General features: G+C 42.8%; 2 protein-coding genes across 4 annotated transcripts in view; both read right to left on the bottom strand.

The window, feature by feature from the left end:
* The window catches only part of ASPM (assembly factor for spindle microtubules), a 61781-nt gene extending 60558 nt beyond the window's left edge, over positions 1-1223 (bottom strand). Inside the window, exon 1 of one of the 2 annotated variants that reach the window (XR_012905991.1) lies at positions 839-1223. Coding sequence is in view for 1 of the 2 variants with exons in the window: in XM_006130667.3 (XP_006130729.3) it covers positions 839-1138 (300 nt within the window). In the remaining variant the exon portion in view is untranslated. The remainder of the gene's footprint in view (positions 1-838) is intronic. The other variant, XM_006130667.3, reaches the window with a different exon arrangement.
* A 5542-nt stretch (positions 1224-6765) lies between these two features.
* The window catches only part of ZBTB41 (zinc finger and BTB domain containing 41), a 30348-nt gene continuing 17754 nt past the window's right edge, over positions 6766-19359 (bottom strand). For both annotated transcript variants that reach the window (XM_006130666.4, XM_025188449.2), the window contains exons 7-11: positions 18310-18405; positions 17602-17708; positions 15809-15914; positions 12728-12816; positions 6766-11428 (exon numbers count right to left, since the gene is read on the bottom strand). In XM_006130666.4, the coding sequence (XP_006130728.2) occupies positions 10776-11428; positions 12728-12816; positions 15809-15914; positions 17602-17708; positions 18310-18405 (1051 nt within the window). In that variant the 3' untranslated portion in view covers positions 6766-10775. The remainder of the gene's footprint in view (positions 11429-12727; positions 12817-15808; positions 15915-17601; positions 17709-18309; positions 18406-19359) is intronic.

Here is a 19359-nt window from a genome sequence, read left to right as displayed (position 1 = left end):
CAGCAATGGTTCCATGGTGCCATGTGCTGCCCCTCATCTAAAGGAACTGAGCCCACAGGATCTACTGGCCAGGGTTCCCCTGCTCTGCCTTTCTCAGGGGATACAGCGACATGCCAGCCACTTCCAGGAGCAGCAGTTACCAGGAGGATAATGACTCCAGCCACAAGTAATTAGGCATTTTAGAACTCACTACTCAAAGAATTACATTTAAGCATAAGAGAGAAATGAAAGCTATGAAATGCACAGACCATTGAAAACCAAAAACAACATACTTTGTAAGCAGTAAAAGTAGTAACAACCACCAAGTACTGTTGGGTGGGGAGATGAGAGCGAAGGACCGTGTGTGTTTGTGAGAATGACAGACACAAACACACACCTGGTATGAAAAGGACAGAGATTTGCCTTGTCAAGCTCCCTCCATCCTCTGCTGTGTGTGTGGAGATGCAGAGACAGGGTACTCCAGTGGGAGGAGGAAGGACACCTTGACACCAGCGCCCCCCTTCGTCTCCCTCCCACACACAGCAGCAGGAGGCTCCTGGGGGGCAGCGCCGAGGCAGAGGGCAGGAGCAGCATGGTGGGGAAGGGACTGAAGTGCCAGCACTTGTTAGCTTCCACCCCAAGCCAGTCAGGATCCCGTCAGGGGCCCCACGATCTACGGTAGATCCCGACTGGCCAGTGGCCACCGCGTTACAGGCAGCGGCAGCACGTCACGCGGGGGTGCCCCCAGCGAGGTCTGGCTGCCCCCACACGGCACCGGGCGCGGGGCTGGGGGTCGGTGATCGGGGCATTCAGCGCGGAGAGCGGAGCCGGGAGCCGCACGGGCTCGCCCCGCCCCTACCTGGACGAGGAAGCGCCGGCGCTCCAAGCTGAAGCCCGTGGAGGGAGCCGGGAAGCGTTCGACGGCCACATCGGCCTCCTCGGGGTTGGGGTTGTCCACGGCCAGGAGGCGGGTGCGGGAGGCGCCGGGCCGGAGGCTGCCGAAGCTGACGAAGGGCGGGCGGGAGAAGTGGGTGAGAGTCAGCACCGCGGGGTCCTCCTCGTCCCGCTCAGCCCAGCGCCGCCTGCGCCGTCCAGAGCCCGGCGCCGGGCTCAGCTCCCAGGCCGCGGCGGGCCCCCCGTGCAGCAGCCCCGCGGCCATCGGCTCCGTCCCCCCGCCGCGAGCCCAGACAGACAGCACGGGACTGAGCGGCCCGGCCGCCCCGCCCCAGTTCAAACCCAGCGCCCCGCCAATCCCTAGCGCCACTCCGGCCAGCCAATCGTCGGGCCGCTCGCCCGCCAATCAGCGGCGCTCCCCAGCCATCCAGCGCCCACCCCTAATTCCTGCACCAATCGCAGCCCGGCGCGTTATTTAAACAGCAGCTCAAGAGCGGCGGTTGCAGGCGAGTTCGCCTGAGCAGCCGGGCAGAGTCCCCTCGGCCCCAGTGGCGGGGCGTTCCCGTTGCGTCTTGGGAGAACCGGCCCGAGTCCGCTCCGTAAGGGACGCGCTAGCGGGGCGGGGTGTTTCCCGGGCGGGCAGCCTCGGCTACCGGCAGGGCTGCTCGCAGCCTGAGGCTGATCGGCCCTGCGCTCCTGTCCAGCGCCGCCGAACCCCCTCCCTCAGGCTTCTCGCCAGAGGGCAGACCCCGAGCTTCTCGGCCTGGGCAGGGGGACCGTCCAGACAGCGTCCTAGCTGAGACTGGGTCGGCAAGAAAACCCAACTCCTGTCTGGCTCCGGTTGGCAGGGAGCTGTGAAATTGACAACTAGGGATGGGCATGTCTACACAGCAGGGCAAAAATCCAATTAAGGTAGGCGACTTCAGCACAGTCAATTGCACAGCTGAAGTCGGAATAGCTTAATTTGGCTTTTGATGCCTGTACACTTCCTTCCACTTCCCTTGCTCCTCCTGAAATGAGGGTTACAAGAGTCAGCATAAGAAGTCCTCCATCTCAACATTATTTCAAAATAATAGTTTGCTCTGTAGGGGTGCATTTTGTTATTTCAGAATAGCATCAGTTATTCCAAAATAACACTACTGTATAGACATATCGAATGTAAATAACTGGCCTTGACAGCTACAGTTTATGTATTGATGGTTGCTGCTGCACTCTGCCCCTCCCCTCCCAGTTAATAAACATCACTTATGTTGTACATTGATCAAAATACAGATCTGTTAATGTTATGAAATAAGGTGTAAAGTGTGCTATCAATTGCACATTAAAACCGGGGTGAGCAGACCAACTTCTGGGTGAGGCAAGATTTTTTAGCTCTTTTAGGGAAGGAGATAACGAAGAGAAGTTGGTTCCAATAACAGATATTACCTTACCTATTTTTACGCTCTAATATCCTATAGCCAATATAGCTACAACACTGCTTACGATTCTACACTAAACATTACCATATTTATATAACTAATCTTATGTCTACACCAGGAAGTTTTGGCAACAAAAGTAATGTCAACTTGCAAAAGTCATCAAATCACATTTACACTGCCATACTTTGTCGATATCTCATGACCACATTGTTAGATCCTCATTGACAGAGCAAAGCAAGGTGGCTATGTCTAGACTGCCATGATTTTCCGGAAATGCTTTTAATGGAAAAGTTTTTCGTTACAAGCATTTTCGGAACAGAGCGTCTAGATTGGCACGAACGCTTTTCCGCAAAAGCACTTTTTGCAGAAAAGCGTCTGTGCCAAGCTAGATGCGCTTTTCTGCAAAAAAGCCCCGATCGCCATTTTTACGATCAGGGCTTTTTTGCTGAAAACAAATCTGAGCTGTCTACACTGGCCCTTTTGCACAAAAGGACTTTTGCCCGAACGGGAGCAGCATAGTATTTCCGCAAGAAGCACTGACAATCTTACATGAGATCATCAGTGCTTTTTTGGAAATTCAAGTAGACAGTGTAGACAGCTGACAAGTTTTTCTGTAAAAACTGGCCAGTCTAGACACAGCCTGTGAGTATACATCCAACAGTGCCTGGAGTCAGATTCAAATGCTAAGCGCTATGGAATGTGCAATGTAGAGCAATGCCTTTTGGGAATGTGAAAAACATCCCTTCAGCCAGGTCTTTGCTTCACAGCCCTTCCCAGGCTTCCAGCTTATTTTGTGCTTTTTTAAACTGGCAGTCCTTACTGTGCACTCCAGCATCTGCCTTGAGAAATCAGGGACTCCAGACTTCTCCACTATGCAGTGTTCAATGTGCTTATGACATCATGCATTGCACCAGAGCTACTTTTCAACTTTTCAACGAAGAAGATTCTGAGGCTATATCCGCAGTTGCAAGTTTTAGCAATGAAAGTGTTGTCAAGTAGGGATATTAGCATGTAGTCCTTTACACAATTAACAGGATTAGCCAATAAAGTCCAGGGTTATCAAACAACTACACGTGCCCCCCACCCTTCCCTTGCTGCCTCTGTCAGAGGTAGTAAGCGGAGGAGGGAGAAGCTAGTGCCTGTGGGAAGCTAAAACATGCAGTGGTTATACATATACACAAATACATTAGTGTTCCCTCTAAGATTTTCCAACCATGAGCAGAATGAGTTTTGGCTTATGCACCAATATTGAGTTGATGTGTGCTGGTCTGGATGTGTGCCACCGTAGCACCTAATTTATTAACACACATTTCTGGCCACCAAAGCATAAACCCCTTGGCCCCACCATGCGGTAGATTCCATTCCCAGCCTTCCAAGCAGACCCTGCTCTCCCCTGGCCATGTGGCATGTCCTGGTCATGGCTGCCAGAGCAGACCCTGTTCCCGCCTCCCCCCACCATGTGGCATGTTCCATTCCCAGCCCCAGCTGCCAGGACAGAACCCCGCCCACCTGCTATGTGGCAGCCCCAGCCACTGTAGCAGGCCTCCCCTCTCCTCCCCCAACACAGTTATGGTAGGTCCTGGCAGTTCCCTCACCACACCATCTCAGCAAGCCCTGCTCGCCGGAGCAGCTGCCTGCCACATAAGTTCTACTGAGGAGCTCTCCAAAGGAGGTGGGTGGAGGAAGAATTCTTTGTGTGTGGACATGCAGGCGCACACCTTAGTGGGAACTACAGCTAACATCCCTACTATCAACAGGCAAAAGTCACCAAAACTGAAAACTCACCAAACCAGATTTTCTGTGGTACCCATTGTTGACAACTCAGGCCAGGTCTGCAGCTCCCTCATCAACAGGAAGACTAAAGTATTGTGGGTATGCATCTCAGTGCCTTGGCATCACCTTCACTCACTCAACCCGAGGAAAGGGCAACGTAGTGCTGGGCATGTTGGGAATGTGAAAAACATCCTGTCAGCCATCTCTTTTCTTCCCAGACATGGTTTTTGCACCAACTTGAGTAACTGCAGCAAGAAAACATGGATTCCAGCCTTCTGGCCCTTATGGTGTTGCAGCATACCTAATTATGAACCTGCTAGCGAATGACAATTACTCCTCAGATTCAGAGGATGATGAATTGATCTATCACTGAGCTATAGCAGATCCAATATACTCAGTGGTTCATTGCTTTTGGGTTAGGGAAACCAACTCTGAGGGTTGTCATGCAAGTATGGGGTGAAGAGCAGCAGCTCCAGAACTTTAGGATGCATAAAGCAACCTTCCTGGACCTTTGTAATGAACTGGCCCCTGAACAAGGACACCCGAATGAGAGCTGCTCTCTCAGTAGAGAAGCTTTGGGGAAAGATGGCCACTCCAAATGGCTACTGCTCAGTTGCGAGCCAGTTTGGAGTAAAGTCTACTGTTGGAGCAGTATTGCTGCAAGGCTGTGTGGCAAGTATGCTTAGTGGCTGACTTTGCTGAAAAGGGCTTTCCTAACTGTGGCGGGTTAGTAGAGGGGACACACAAGCAAGGAGCTGCTCCAGCTCTGCAGGGCCCACCGCAGCCCCTGTCCATGATGGGCCTCGCTCAAGCGGCGTGCCACAGACCAGGGCTGCTCCATGCAGATGGCTAAAGCAGTTTTGTCTGAGGCAGGGGCATGCTGCCCTGACATTTAATCGGTTGACTGGTTAAACGTGACACTCACAGGACCTATTTCCACCCAATGGGTGCTGCAGGGACGGTGCTGGGAGTGGTAGCAGCATATTGAACTTGCCTGAATGTCATTCTGCCTAGGGGCCATAGGGTCATGCTGGAGAAACAGCACTTGAGGCTCGAGCCATGCAGAGGGGTCAAGGCTCAAGGCTTCTGGCCTGCAACATGGACTAGAGGAAACAAAGCAGTGGGGCAAATGCAGCCCATGAGCCAGGTGTTCAAAGGGGTAGCCAAGTTTGTCTGTAACAAGAAAAACAATTAATCTAGCAGCATCTCACAGACTAAAAATTACAGGAGGCTGATAAGAACCATTAGTTTGCACCTGGAAAGAAAGATGATCAACACCAGATGCTATACAAGTATCAAGCACCTTAATTGGTTGGTTGGTTGATAATGTTCAGCCATCCAATATCCCACTTCAAGCCATTAGCATAAAAATTAAACTTATGAATGAGGTTAAGGTCCAATCCTTTTCTGTGTATTTGGCTTGTGGAATTGGTCTGAAACAAAACAGCGACCTGGAGATCCATTAAAGAGAGTCCAGGAAGATTAAAGTGTTCTCCAACACATTTTTGTGTTGCCTTTTTGGATATCTGATTTGTGTCTATTAATTCTTCCCCATAGAGACTGTCCAGTTTGGCCAGCATACATTGCAGTGGGGCATTACTGGCATAGATCACATTACTGGATGTGTAGTTAAATGAGCCTCTGATTTGGTGGCTGATATGATTGGGTCCAGTGATGAAAACACTTGTGTTGATGTGTGGGCAGAGTTGGCACCGGGGCTGATTGCAAGGGTGATTTCCTGGATACTTATGATGTAGCTGTGTTGCATGGTTACCAGAAATAAGTTGTTTCAGGTTAGGGGATTGTCTGTAAGAGAGAATTGGCCTCTCCCCCAAGGCCTCTGAGAGTGAGGGGTCATTTTCCAGGATAGGTTGTAGATTTTTGATAATGTGTTGGAGGGGTTTAAGTTGTTGACTGTAGGTGATGACAAGTGAAATTCTGTTTTCTCCTTTGGGTCTGTCTGGAAGGGGTTCAAGTTCTTCGAGTGGGTATTTTAGTTTTAAGAATGCTCTATATATCTCTGGTAGGTTTTTGTTGATTTCAACTTTCAAAAGAAATTGATTAATATCTGCTAGGCTTATACAATAGGCTAATGGGGGCGGGGGAGAGAAGGGAGAGAGATGAGAACAGAGCTACTATGTAGTTTGTTTATAGAATACAGACTAGATACGCAGAAATATTTGGAACCTATACTTGAAGCCAGATTATCAGATGAGCTCTGCTCCCCTTAAGACATCTAAACCAAGTGCACTCCAAAAGCACTCAGTAATTCCTAGTCAAAACTGTTTGTCAAATACTAAGTATTCAACATATCCATCCACTTGTCTTAGGAACTATTGAATACTTATCAATTCTGAAAAATATATCATCAGAACATACTAGTTTTTACTAGGTAGAGAATATATTTTTTGCAATTGTCAACTTCATCAATTTATAAATTGTTTTGGTAAGTCTTAAGATTTTTTTTTTAAAAGACTTATCACATTCAGAGACAAGATCAAACTAAGGGGTCTCGTAAATTAAATTTACAAAATAAAATAAGATCATGAGACAGTCACAAATCTGACAATTAAAAAAAGTTTATCTTCCATTGTTTTTAATTTTAAAAACCATGCAGAATTAGTGCATTTTCATGGTGTTAAAGTCAGTACAAATCTAGAGCAACAATCACTCCGCAAGAAATGTTGAAATGAAAGCAATATCACAAAGGAATTTTAGATATTTAATATTGAACAGAATTACACAGACAATTATACAGACTACAATCACAATGTTTTAGAGCAGAGATTTCACTAAAAAATGGCAAGTTGTACTTAAAAAGACTTCCACCTAAAATATCAACCTATACAGCTCACACTCAAAACGCAGTATTTCATACAACAGTGGCAAAGTATTGCCATTATATTTTTATTTTGCTTTTGATATAAAAAAGTTTAACGTTTTAAAACATGGTTTGTTATGGGGAACGTCAGTTTGAAAACAGTCTCCTATAATGCATCAGAAAAGTTATGAAATAGAAAGGATAGTTATGGTTTTTATCAAAGTACCTGCCTTTCCCTTCTCCAGCAACTAGATTCTCACAGTTCACGTCTGCTTTACAAGCAAGTTCCATTTTTAAAAGGGGAAAAAATAATGAATTTTAAACTCCAACAAACACATTCTAAAGAGACTGTTGACTTGCTCTGGAACATTATGATTTGGATACTGGAACAAATGACCTGCCTGGAAAATCTAGTTCTCAACATGTTTCTCACCAGGAATGATGACTACAGTGTCTTTTCTTTACATTTTAAGACCTTTATTTCTGAAGGGTATGTGTGACATGATTAGTCTCTAAAAATTATGCAAATTTAAAAGTAGGGTAATTATTTTATGTTTAAAGGGATTATATTGTTGTGTACACTATTGCTGCTGCTGTTCAGAATGAGGACAGCCAGGGAAATTGATAGTATTGTAGAAAAAGTAGCAATGATCAGGAAGGATTTCTTAAAAATTAAAAATATATATATAAAACCCATTGAAAGGTTTGATATGCTGGAATAACCAGTGACAAAGTAAATATGAGGGAAGTTAATTTTTGAAAGATATGCAATATTCAAACAGATATAAATGCAGTGATTTATACAGAATTACAGCCAAGCGTGTAAGATAAAGAAAATTTTACAGAAAGACTTAGAGCACAAATTTTCCTCCAAAAAAAATTTTTCCCCACCCACAAAAACAACTTTAAAACCTTTGGCACCGATCAGAAAGTGACATTTTTAAAGACATCCACTTCCTCTTTCAGCTCTAAGTGGTGAGCTGAGTCTATGCTACCAAATTAAAACAGCCTTAATTTTGAAAACTCTTTCAATGCTTACTGAACATGTTCTTGTTAAATAGGTACAAAGATGTGTTTATTGATACGAAAGTACCATGACCAAAGGAGTTCTGGTCTATGCAGTCAAGATGGTTCATACTTCTCTCGGGGCCCGGACGTTTTATTCTGTCAGGTTGAAGATCATCCATTCCTCCTTACACAATGAAGTACTAGTCCATGGAGATTTACTTAACTCATATGCAAATTCACTATACCCATACACCATAAGAATCAAAACCCAGCATATATAAAACAAACTATTTTAATCTAGCACTTTTATGTAAGTTTTCCTGCCTGAACTATTTTTCCTTCACTGGAAATAATTGAGCCTGACTACATGGTGAAGAGGCAAACTGGCTAATTGTAAAACTGCACTAAAGAACTATTAGGCCAACATTTTAAAGAGAATTAATGATTTGGGGTACTCAACTTAAACACTTCTAAAGTGTCTCAAGTTGAGCACCCAAAGTCACTAGGCACTTTTGAAAATATTGACTTTGTTTTATTTAATTATTAATCAACTAAAGTGAACAGTACATGTATAAATAGGCACAATCCTAACAGACTTAAAAGAGCACTAAGTAATATATGCCCCAAATTCAATCTCAACATTTAAATAATGTTAAGTGTGTTACAGACTGATCGAATTAAAAAAAACAAAAAACGTAACTACAAATATTTGTATACCTATTTAATTGCAATCCTCTCCTCATTGCAGACAAAGAGTCAGTAAATGATGCAGTTAGACTATCAGTCTCAGAACTGTGCTCACAGCACTGATGTTAGTTTATCAGTTAGCTAGTCTTTAAAGATATGAACATAAACGTTGGAAAGCACATTGACTTGTGTTGCATACACAATATCAATGTTCAAAGGAGTAAAATAATCCAGTGCTTGTCAACTTGAAAATTTGAAATTCAACTATATTTTTGTCCATTGAGGTGTAAACATGGTGGTCGTAACTTTATTTTTTTCAGAGGACAAGCAGGGAGTACAGTGCTTGAGAGTGTCTTTTTAGAAGGTGGCATTCAATAGCTTGAATATTTTTGTATATTAATTAGTACTCATCTTTTTACTTGACGTATATGCACAGCATCTCAGTATGAACATTCTCCAAGTATTTATCTCTAATCTTGCTTTGTACATATAACACAAAACAGTTAAACATACTCTTAGTTCTATTATAGGTACTGAATTTTAAAGATCTGTATGTCTAGGACTTCTATTGTGCTTCTTTGGACAAGTCCTTATTTAAATAATACATTAAATTCTATGCATCCTACTATAATGCAACTGCAAATAGAAAATCTTTGGTGCACTTAGGTGAGACTCAAGTTGAAAAGCTTTTCAACATTACCAGACACCCAGCTCTAGCCCCAGTCCTGCAAAGCATTCAAATTCCTCATGCGAAGTTAATTACCATTTTACAGGATAGGTTCATTAAGAATTTGTAGTAACAGTATGATTTTTTTCAGAGATTACTTATGCTCCTACCAAATGAAAACGTTTAACAGTAACTGACCATAGCAAATGAACTTCCAGTTTCACGATTTAGAAATTGGATAAACATAACTTACAGTAATATAAGTGAGAGATCCAGATTTTTAAGGAATGCAGGGAAAGTTTAATTTAAAAAAGAATTCCTAATGAGACATAATTAAGATATAATAGAATCATACTTGTGTATTTCCTTTGGCGTAAGACTGAGTCTACAAAAATGAAAGTATTGTTTTGAGAATGAGGTTAGAAGTAGAGCCTTATATAAATACAAAGTTTGTATGTGCATCCAATCCATAATACGCAAAAATGATCCATAGATTTGCACACGTCTACTTAGAAGAGAATTTGCAGGATTTAATTTAAAATTTCTAGATAGTGGATGAGATATGGTTCTACATTAAGAAAACAGTAAGGAAACACTAAAAGAATAGTTAGACCCCTTACATGTTCTAATCTCCTTTCTTCTTCTTAATTATTTGTCACATATATTATGTATATCACATAACATGAAAAAGCAAATTACTTCCTTTCACATTCTTCCCAGAAGCCAAATGAAGACTGATAATTGCCAATTTCATTAATCTCTTAATAAATTTAAATACATTAATTTTCTGAAAAGGTTTTTTTCCCCCCAATTACTTTACACAGCAGTAATGTGGAAATCAGTATATTTGTAAGGGCTTCAGCTTGGTTTGACTCCGTGCTCCTTAACAATTGAACTATTCCTATCTTTAATTACTGCCTGAGGGTGAAATTTCTCAACCTTTTAAAGGCCCAAATGTTGGAAATGTTCTAGAAGACAACCAAGGTTAAGAGACCACGAATATCGTTTATAATCAAATTCCACTAAACAGATATGAATTATGATTACATTTTTTTTTACTAAGTTTGCCTAGGATTACATTAAATTTTAATTTAAGGTGAGGTATTAAGAGGTTTAATTTCATGTTCCTTTCCAATCATGACTTTAATGAATTGGCCATAACCTTAAGTCTTCTAGTATGCTTTCCATTACCCACAGAAACATTTATTTGGAAAGTGAACAGTTATTTTCATTAATGGCCAGGTAAGGGATTAATGTTTGCTGCAGCTAGTATTCTTAAATGATATTCGAGAACCTATTTTCAAAAGACCTTTTATATGATTTAAAAGTCTTTAAAACCACAGGAAACACTATAAATATACATAAAATAGTCTTAATGGTCATATATGTAAACAAATCAATTTTTTTCCTTGCACTACACAAAATTGTTCAGAAGACTAGAAGTCCAAATAAACTAAAAAACTCAATAGCCATATTGACTTTCTGGTGACCAATGGCTTAGTAAATTAGGTGGAATGTTACAACCTGATCATGAATGTTCGTTATTTGATATATTGGTAACAGCTGGAGCAGTATCAAGCCCTAATAAAGTTCCAAGGTAAGACTGGTCTCTAGGATCCAACAGTTGCTCAGGTCTGACAGGATGAACTATATTTGCAGGCTGGGGAGTGAGAGTATATTTTTCCAGAAATGCCAGATCTGTTGCTCGTTGATAATCTGGCTGCTGAGCCTGTGGGGGAAGAATGCCATGAGACTGGGGTGAGAGAGTAGTGGTATGTTGTATTAGATCAGCTTGAGGTTCTCGCATTTGAACTGGCACCAGTGTTACCGGCACACATACTTCTGTTGGTACATTCTGTAGCATAGGCTTCGCTTCTGTTTCATAAACTTCAGGCTGCTCCATATATGGTTTAGAATCAGTTTGGAAAAGTTTGTCATCAGAGCTATATTGTACCGGTAAGGAGATTACTTTTTCCTCAGATGTGGTTACTATTTCTTCTGCAGCCTTTGTTCCATGCACATGGTCAATATGGTATTTCAATTTGTCTTTTCGTTTAAATGTTGCATTGCAATGCTGGCAGTTAAAAGGTCGAGCCTCTGAATGAATAACCATGTGTTTTGTTAATGTCTTCTTAATTCTGAAGGACTGACTACAAATTTGACATTCATATGGTTTCTCACCTGTAGAGGAAAAAGAGTCAGCATTTATAGATTAAAATATAAAGTCAAGTATTACTATGTAGAAGTGATATGATTGGATGTGGGGGGATATTTTATATAAAAACATGGTTCCCAATAGGGATATAAAATCCTGTTTAATTAGTTAACTGGTTAAATGTAAATGGGGGCTCCAGCTCAGGGGAGAAAAGCAGGCTACCGGCTCCCAGCCTTGTGTGGATACCAGTTAATTCGAGTCAGGCCTGCACCCTTCCCCACCCTTTGGTCTCGCCAGAAGCACAGCGGGGGCTTCTCGGGACAGGCTGGATCTGCCAGTTAACCGTAAACTATACGCATCACCCAGTAAAGGTGAGGGTTACTGGTCAACCAGTTAACCACTCACAATCCCAAAAACCTAACAGGGAAATAACATTCAAGTTGTTGTACTATTGTTAAAGAAGCTAAATTTGTCATTTGTTTTGGATCTTTTTAGTGAACAATTACTTTCTTGCGGAAAATACAAAGCTGAGTGTTTTAAGACTCTGCTGGGTATCTATGTTGCAACCTGATTTACAAACTGAAATTAAGCATTCCCTAAATCTCCAGCCTGTATGGAAGGCAGAAGTAAAATCGGTAAGAATACACAGTGTCACTAGAACATATGCTAAACCAGGAGCTCCTTTGCTTAGGGAAGTCAAGAAGGAACCAATTAGTACATTCACATAGCAGTATTCACACTCAACAAGGCATGACATACAACAATCAATACAGAACTCAATTTATCCTATCTTGCTACTTCTGCATTAAGCAGGAGTGGGAAATCTGCAGCCCCCAGCTTGTCTGGATCCAGCTCCTGAGGCTTGGGACCTTCCCCCCTGCCAGCATTGGGGAGCCTGTGTTGGCACTCCCACCCCCAACATCCCACCGTGGGGCTGGAGCACACAAAGTCTACTTGTCTCGGGGTCAGTGGCCCCGATCCAAAAAAGGTTCCCCACCTGTGCCCTAAAGGGTCATAAAGCCTGAAAAGTTAGAAGTCTATCAGTCTTATGATAATGTTATCTGGCTTTACTCCAATTTGGCAGTAACAGAATAATAAGGTAGGACCTCCCTCATCCGGCACCCTCCAGACCTGACTGGTCCCAGATGAGAATTTTGCCAGACCAGGGGAGGTCATTTCTGGCCCTCTGCTGCCGATCCAACCCCCTTCCCAGTCCTGCACTAAGCTTCCTTCCCCCCCCCCCCCCCCCCCAGCTGAGACACTGCCAGCTCCTGAATCCCCACCCTGTCCAGCTGAGCCATGGGCCGGGCAACCTGTAGTTTTACCTGAATGTGTCCTAAAATGCATTTCCAAACTTGATTTCCCTTTAACAACTTTCTTGCAGACATCACACTGATGAAATGTTGTTTTATATCTGTAAAGAAGTAAACTGGTTTAGAAGATCAGGTTTTCTACAGTCTCAAATATGTACATAGCCTTTAAAGATTCCACAAACTGCACAAGAGTCAAATTATTTCTTTGTGTCTCCCTTCTCATTTATATTACAATATACTAGAGAGCTGTGCCCCCCACTCACTTCACTTGCTAACTCCCTTCTCACGGGGGTAGGTAACCCTGAGAGCTGGGCTGCGGCTGCACCAGCCCAAGCCTCTTCTTCCCTCTCCCCACCACCGGCACCAACCCAGGCTCCTTTTCTCTCTCCACCCCCCATGCCAACCCATGCCCCTTCTCCCTCTCCCCTGGAGCCAGCCCAGACCCCTACTCCCTCTCGTCCATGCTATGGCAGCCTGGGTCTCTTCTCCCTCACCCGCTGTGCCAAGAGCCCTCTGCTGGCACATAAGACCAGCTGGGAGCCCTGCTCCTAGCCCCTGTCCTTGAGCTGCTGTCCTGAGCACCATACCCTTTCTGCCACCTCCTCTCCCCCTCCCCACCTGCCGACTGTGGAGTCTGCTGGCTACTGTGCCATGTTTCTTGGCACTGAAAACCCTCTGGGGTGGGGGTTGAGAAAGGGGAGTAGAGGCTTGGTTTAAAATAGCAACTCCAAATGGCAAGGGGAAACAGCGAGGTCGGGCTCAAGCTTGGGGGAGGGAGGAAGCAGAGTTACAGGATGATGTCACTGTCATCCCGCAGGAAAAGTTTTAATATATATATATATATATATAGATATATATATAGATATATATAGATATATATATAGATATAGAGAGAGAGAGAAAAAAAACATCTCTGGAGAAAACAAGAGGGCCATCTAGTTTATTTCATTTTGTTCACTGCAAACTGAATAGTCTAGTACTTTGTGTGGGTGTGAGGGAATAACTGAAACCCAAATATGTCCTGATCGGAGCAATCTTCTCCAAAACATAGGTGCTGGAACTAAGGTTGCACGGGGTGTTGCAGCGCCCCCCGACTTGAAGGCTGTGTCTACACTGGAACCTTTTTCCGTAAAAGGGATGCTAATGAGACACTTCGGAATTGCAAATTCCGCAGGGGATTTAAATATCCCCCGCGGCATTTGCATGAACATGGCTGCCGCTTTTTTCCGGCTCAGGGTTTTGCCGGAGAAAAGCGCCAGTCTAGACGGGATCTTGCGGAAAATAAGCCCTTTTCAAGTAGGAATAAGGGATCTTCTGGAAAAGGGCTTATTTTCTGCAAGATCCCGTCTAGACTGGCGCTTTTCTCCGGCAAAACCCAGAGCCAGAAAAAAGCAGCAGCCATGTTCATGGAAATGCCACGGGGGATAGTTAAATGCCCCGCGGAATTTGCAATTCCGAAGTGTCTCATTAGCATCCCTTTTACGGAAAAGGGTGCCAGTGTAGACACAGCCGAAGTGTTCTCTATTATATACAGTGTCTCCAGTTGGGTTCAACAGCTCTCATCACCCTCGCTGCAGGTTGGACATCCCTGGTCCAGCACTCGCGGGACATGACTGGTCCTGGTTCAGGGACTTTGCCAGATCAGGGAAGGTCATTTCTGTCCCCTACATCTTCCCCCACCACCGGTGCTCCCAGCCATGGCCTGCCTGTCAGCCTCCCAGCCAACCCCTGTTCCCAGTGTCTCTGCACACAGACCTCCTGGCCCTACTGTGGCAGTCCCCCAGGTACATGTACAGCCCCACTGCCAGGCATCTCCCTTGTTGGGAAGCTGTACTGCCAGGTAGCAGCCCTGCCTGGGGTTCAGCCTTACTGGCAGCCCTGATACCTCCTGGTTTTACCAGGCAGCTCTGCTAACCGGTAGTGGGGCTGCCAAGCTATTTGCTGTGCCACTGGGCAGCCCCATTCCAGGATTCCTGGCTCCACCACTAGTCCCGCTGCCTCCCGGTCCTGTCGTGCAACTACACCACTGGATGGTAATGGGGCTGCCAGGCACTGGCTGTGTTGCAGGGCGGCCCCGCTGCCGGCTCCCGACCCCACTGCCAGATAACCCCCACTGCCTCCCTAGATGCTTTTGCCATGGAGCAGTAATTTTGCCCCCGGGTAGCAGCCCTGCTGCTGCTGGGCTGTTGGTTTCGTTGCCACAGAGTAGCCCTGTGACTGGGCTCCACCTCCATTGCAGGGCTCCCAGCCATGAGCCCTCCGCAGGACTCTCTGGTCCTGAACATCCGTGGTCCTTCTGGACCAGGGATGTTGCTGGACCAGCGAGCCCTGGTTAAGAGAAGTTCAGCTTGCACAAAAAAAAAAAAAAAAAAAAATTGTTCCAGCACCCTGGACCAACATCCAAAAATCGTTCTTCAGTTTGGCAGCAAGTTATGCTGCCAAACAAGCCATAAGACTAGTTTACGACGTTCCTTTCCTCCCAAGATGAAAGAAGTGACAATGAAATGTGTTGACTGAAGCAACTTTCAGTTCTTTAAGAACTGAAAAAAATAAAAGCTAAACATTTTAATTGCTTTTATGCACTTCTGTAAGTTAAGATTTCTAGACCATTACTCAAAATATGAACAAATATTGAAAACAATGCCTTTCTCTTGAAATCTAGTTCTGGTTTTCCATTGTCAAGTATAAGGACTTTGGGAGAGATCAGAGACTATTAAATGGATTCCACATCATTCAGTCATTTGCCCAGTCTGTAGATGGTAATTAGATTAAATTGTAGGAAACAACAGGCTACCAACACATTACAGATTGACAGAAGAACTGAACTGGACCGCTTTTGAAGCGCAAAGTTATTCAGCCTATGGTATGAAAAAGGTCTTGTTTGGATTGCCAAGATGGCTATGATTTCCATGTGGCCATTTCAAAACACAGGTCTTAGCACTGGCTTTAGGGACACCTAGAGACCTTGGCATAATGGAATTACAGAGAAAAACAACCCTAACACTTCATATGTTATCATAGCAATTTAAGAAAGTGTCCAACTTCATTTACACTATGGAAATATTTACACATTTAACTTAAAAAACACCCTACTTTTGCCACACTTTCTCGCCTAGATGAACACTTTTGTAATGGACAGTTAGATGGTCTCTGCGGCCAAAACACTTTCCACACTCCTCACACTGATGTGCTTTTTCACCTTAAAAGAAAACAACAACAAATATAAATTAAGTTTAAGAATTCAAGTTTCAGAAAAAAAAAAAAAAAGACAACCATATTTAATACAAAGGTTCCAGGCAACCAAAAGCTCTTCCATATCTTAAAGGATAATATCACCCATATTGTTTATATGATTTTGGGTTGATCCAAGCAGAGATGATGTTTTTACCCATCACTTCATTTTTTAGTTCCTCATTCCCTGGCTTGTTTTTCCTCCTACATGCTAACTATTCTTCATGGCTGGGGTACCTGACCCCACAGAGCCACAGAGTTATGAAGAGGAGAATCAACAGAATGACTGAAAGTTCACTCTTTCATAAGACTTGAAATGTCACCTTTAAAAATCTAAGCTCCAAGAGCCTTGAAAAAGCCTTAGTTTTGGAATAAATGTTGGCCACCTTTCTTTTGCAATACCAGGTCAACAATCAGTTTTAAGAACATAGCGCTACATCCAAATGTTCATCTTTTTTTCCCCTAATTTTCAATAGTTACCTTTTATCTTTTATGATGTTTAAAAGTCTTGAAGTTTCTTTTGAGTCATCTTGAGATCTTTCACAAAGTAGCAGAATATTTCTTCTGATGTAAGTAGAGTGAGTTTGAACAGTCAAAATATGTAACTTTCTAGAGGAAAAGAGGCAAATATAGTAGAAAAGGGGATTTTTTTTTAATCTTTAAAAGTTCTGATTTCTTGGTTTTATAGTGGGTGTTAGAGTTTCAAACACTAAATAATAAGCTGTCTTATACAAACAAGGGCTCAAAAAGTTTAGTCCTTGGATCACTTTCATATCTTCATACTATTTTGGAAAGTAATTTCCACCCTCTGGGGAATCTTATATTCCTTTTGGAGCCTATGCTGGAGGAATAAAGGAATCCCAATGGTTCCAAGCTTTCTTTTTTCTACAGATATGATCCCCTTCCTATTTGCCTCAAGATGAAAAACAGGTGGGGAGAATAAGGTTAAAAACATTTGTGTTCTTCCATTTGCTTTGGTTCTCTCAGATTTGATTCTCTCCATATTTAGGATTTCGCAATTACCAATCCACAATGGGGAACTCTATAAACTCAGACAGTTAAGTGTTACTTCTCTATATTTGTATTCTACATTAAAGTGATCGGGGTGCAAACTTGGACAGAGATTGTGTGAATGACAGTTTTGTCATTATGGTATTAATGTTTCAAACAGTTGCTATTAAAAAAGAAATCTTAACTCAAAAAATCCTCTTATCACATTTGCTCGTTAAACAAATTCATAAATAAAAAGTTACACCATTTGACTGTCCCTCAGCTCTCTATTAAGAGAGGAAACATTCGGCTCTTAAACTTTGCAAGTGATTAAAAAGATAAACAAGCTCTACCTTAGGACACAAAGCAATAGACTAACATTGGTAATAGGCTTACACAACACTCATTAAAAACCTTTAAAAAAGTATAAGTGTAACCCACACACCTAGTGTCGTTCACTGTCCCTTGCAGTAGCACCTAGACCACAGTAACAGATAAGAATAAGAGACCTCTACAGCATGAGCTGAGAACCAGAAGGTAGAGGCGCCTGTACTAAATTCCAGAGGTCCCATGTTCAAATCCGACTGGTAGTGGTTACATAAGCACTATTTTTCTACTCACTTTTTCTTAACTACTTTGATCACACTTCCAAAAATATTGCCTACCTGAGTGTATTTTTTTGTGTTTTGTTAGATGGTCATGCCGAATAAATGTTTTCCCACATTCTTCACATTCATACCTCTTGTCATTATGGTGAACACGCAGATGAAGTCTATATTAACACAGAGAAATTTATGTCACTGTTGAAGTTTAACATGTTTGGCTGTGGGAGAGGGGAAGTGTACAGAGCTTCCTATAGTCAGGGGAGAAATCTGGGGGTGCATTGGACATGGCCCTGGATACTGTGCAGGGGGAGAGGAAACCCCATCCTCCCCAACCCAGCTGGGTCTAGCAGCTGAGCCCAGCACAACAGAGGAGCCACCAGCTGCATCCTCCCTAGTCCCACCCCCTACCCTATTCCAGTGATTTACTTCTCTGCCAACTGCTTTGGACACCCAAAACATACTGCTGGGGAAGACTGCATGACTATTATTGTGGCTTCCCTTTTAGAAAGACATTTTGCTGCCAGGAATCAAAGCCCCAAATTTAGATAATTAAAAATAAAAAGGATTTTTACACATCAATATCAATCTAAATGCCCAAAAAATGTTTATGTTAAAAAAGTTTGGAAAATTGTTTACTAGTGTTGAAAACCCAAATAAAACATTATCAATATAATTTTTCAAGGTGTGTTGGCAAAGATGATATCTAGATCACCATCAAGAAGGTAGTAGCTTAATCTCTTTAAACAGAATCAAAATCTGCTTCATTACCTGTAGGAGCTTCCATGGCGAAAACTCTGCCCACAAATACTACAAAGATGAGGCTTCTCCCCACTATGAATTCTCATATGTTCTTTCAAAGTTGTCCTGGGTTTAAAAAAAAAAAAAAAACCAGAAATATTTTAGAAACTCAGCATTACTACTACTCCCATTAAGTGGACACAAAGCAGACATCAAGAATGGTAACATACAAGAAACAGTGAGAGAACATTTTAAACAGCCTGGACACACAAGCAGACAGCATTGGAATGGGTCAGAATAGAGATTGGGAATGGCTTGTTCATTACCATAATTAATTTTCCACTTTAGGTACTCTCACCTTCTTATCCACAGCCACCCTGACTGAATTAGCTCTGATGCAACACTCCCCTCTCTGTACCCCTACTATCTGTTTTTTTTCTTTCCCTTCCTGCATCTAATCAAAAGATTTATAACTCCTGAAAGCTTATGCCATAACAAGATTGTTAGTCTTTAAGGTATCTCTGGCCTCCTTGTTTTCACTGAAACACACTAACATGGCTACCTCTGAAACCTCTCAGTTATTATTGGTAACATCTAGAATTACTAAGTTTAACTAAAAATATTTGAAGGACAGTAAAAGTTCTGTTATCCAGCACTAAATTAACCCAAAAGTTCAATTAACCAGTATTTCTGACATCTCTCAATACAAATCTTGAATCTAGTAACCAAGACTAGTATACTGGCAAGTATATTATGCAACTGCATATTCTGCACTTTGCTTTTATAGAAAGTGTCAGAAGACAAATAAGGAAGCTAATATCTAGGATTTATTGAAAATAAAATCTACCAGGGTATATCATAGGGTCATAACTGATTCAGCCCAATCTCCTGGATCATCTGCATTTACAGTGATAACTGATGCTGATGATGACTCTGAAGTACTGCAAGATCCTTAAGTGTCTTCTGAATGAAATTAAATTACATTCAGTATAGTTTTAGTGTTAAGTGTATTTTTAGTGATCTGGGTGTACACCATGCGTTGCCCACAGTGATATGTAGTGCCTCATTTCTGAATTTATA

The sequence above is a fragment of the Pelodiscus sinensis genome, chromosome 9 (assembly GCF_049634645.1).
Source record: "Pelodiscus sinensis isolate JC-2024 chromosome 9, ASM4963464v1, whole genome shotgun sequence".
Lineage (NCBI taxonomy): Eukaryota > Metazoa > Chordata > Testudines > Trionychidae > Pelodiscus > Pelodiscus sinensis.
This window is presented reverse-complemented; position numbering and strand designations above follow the sequence as displayed.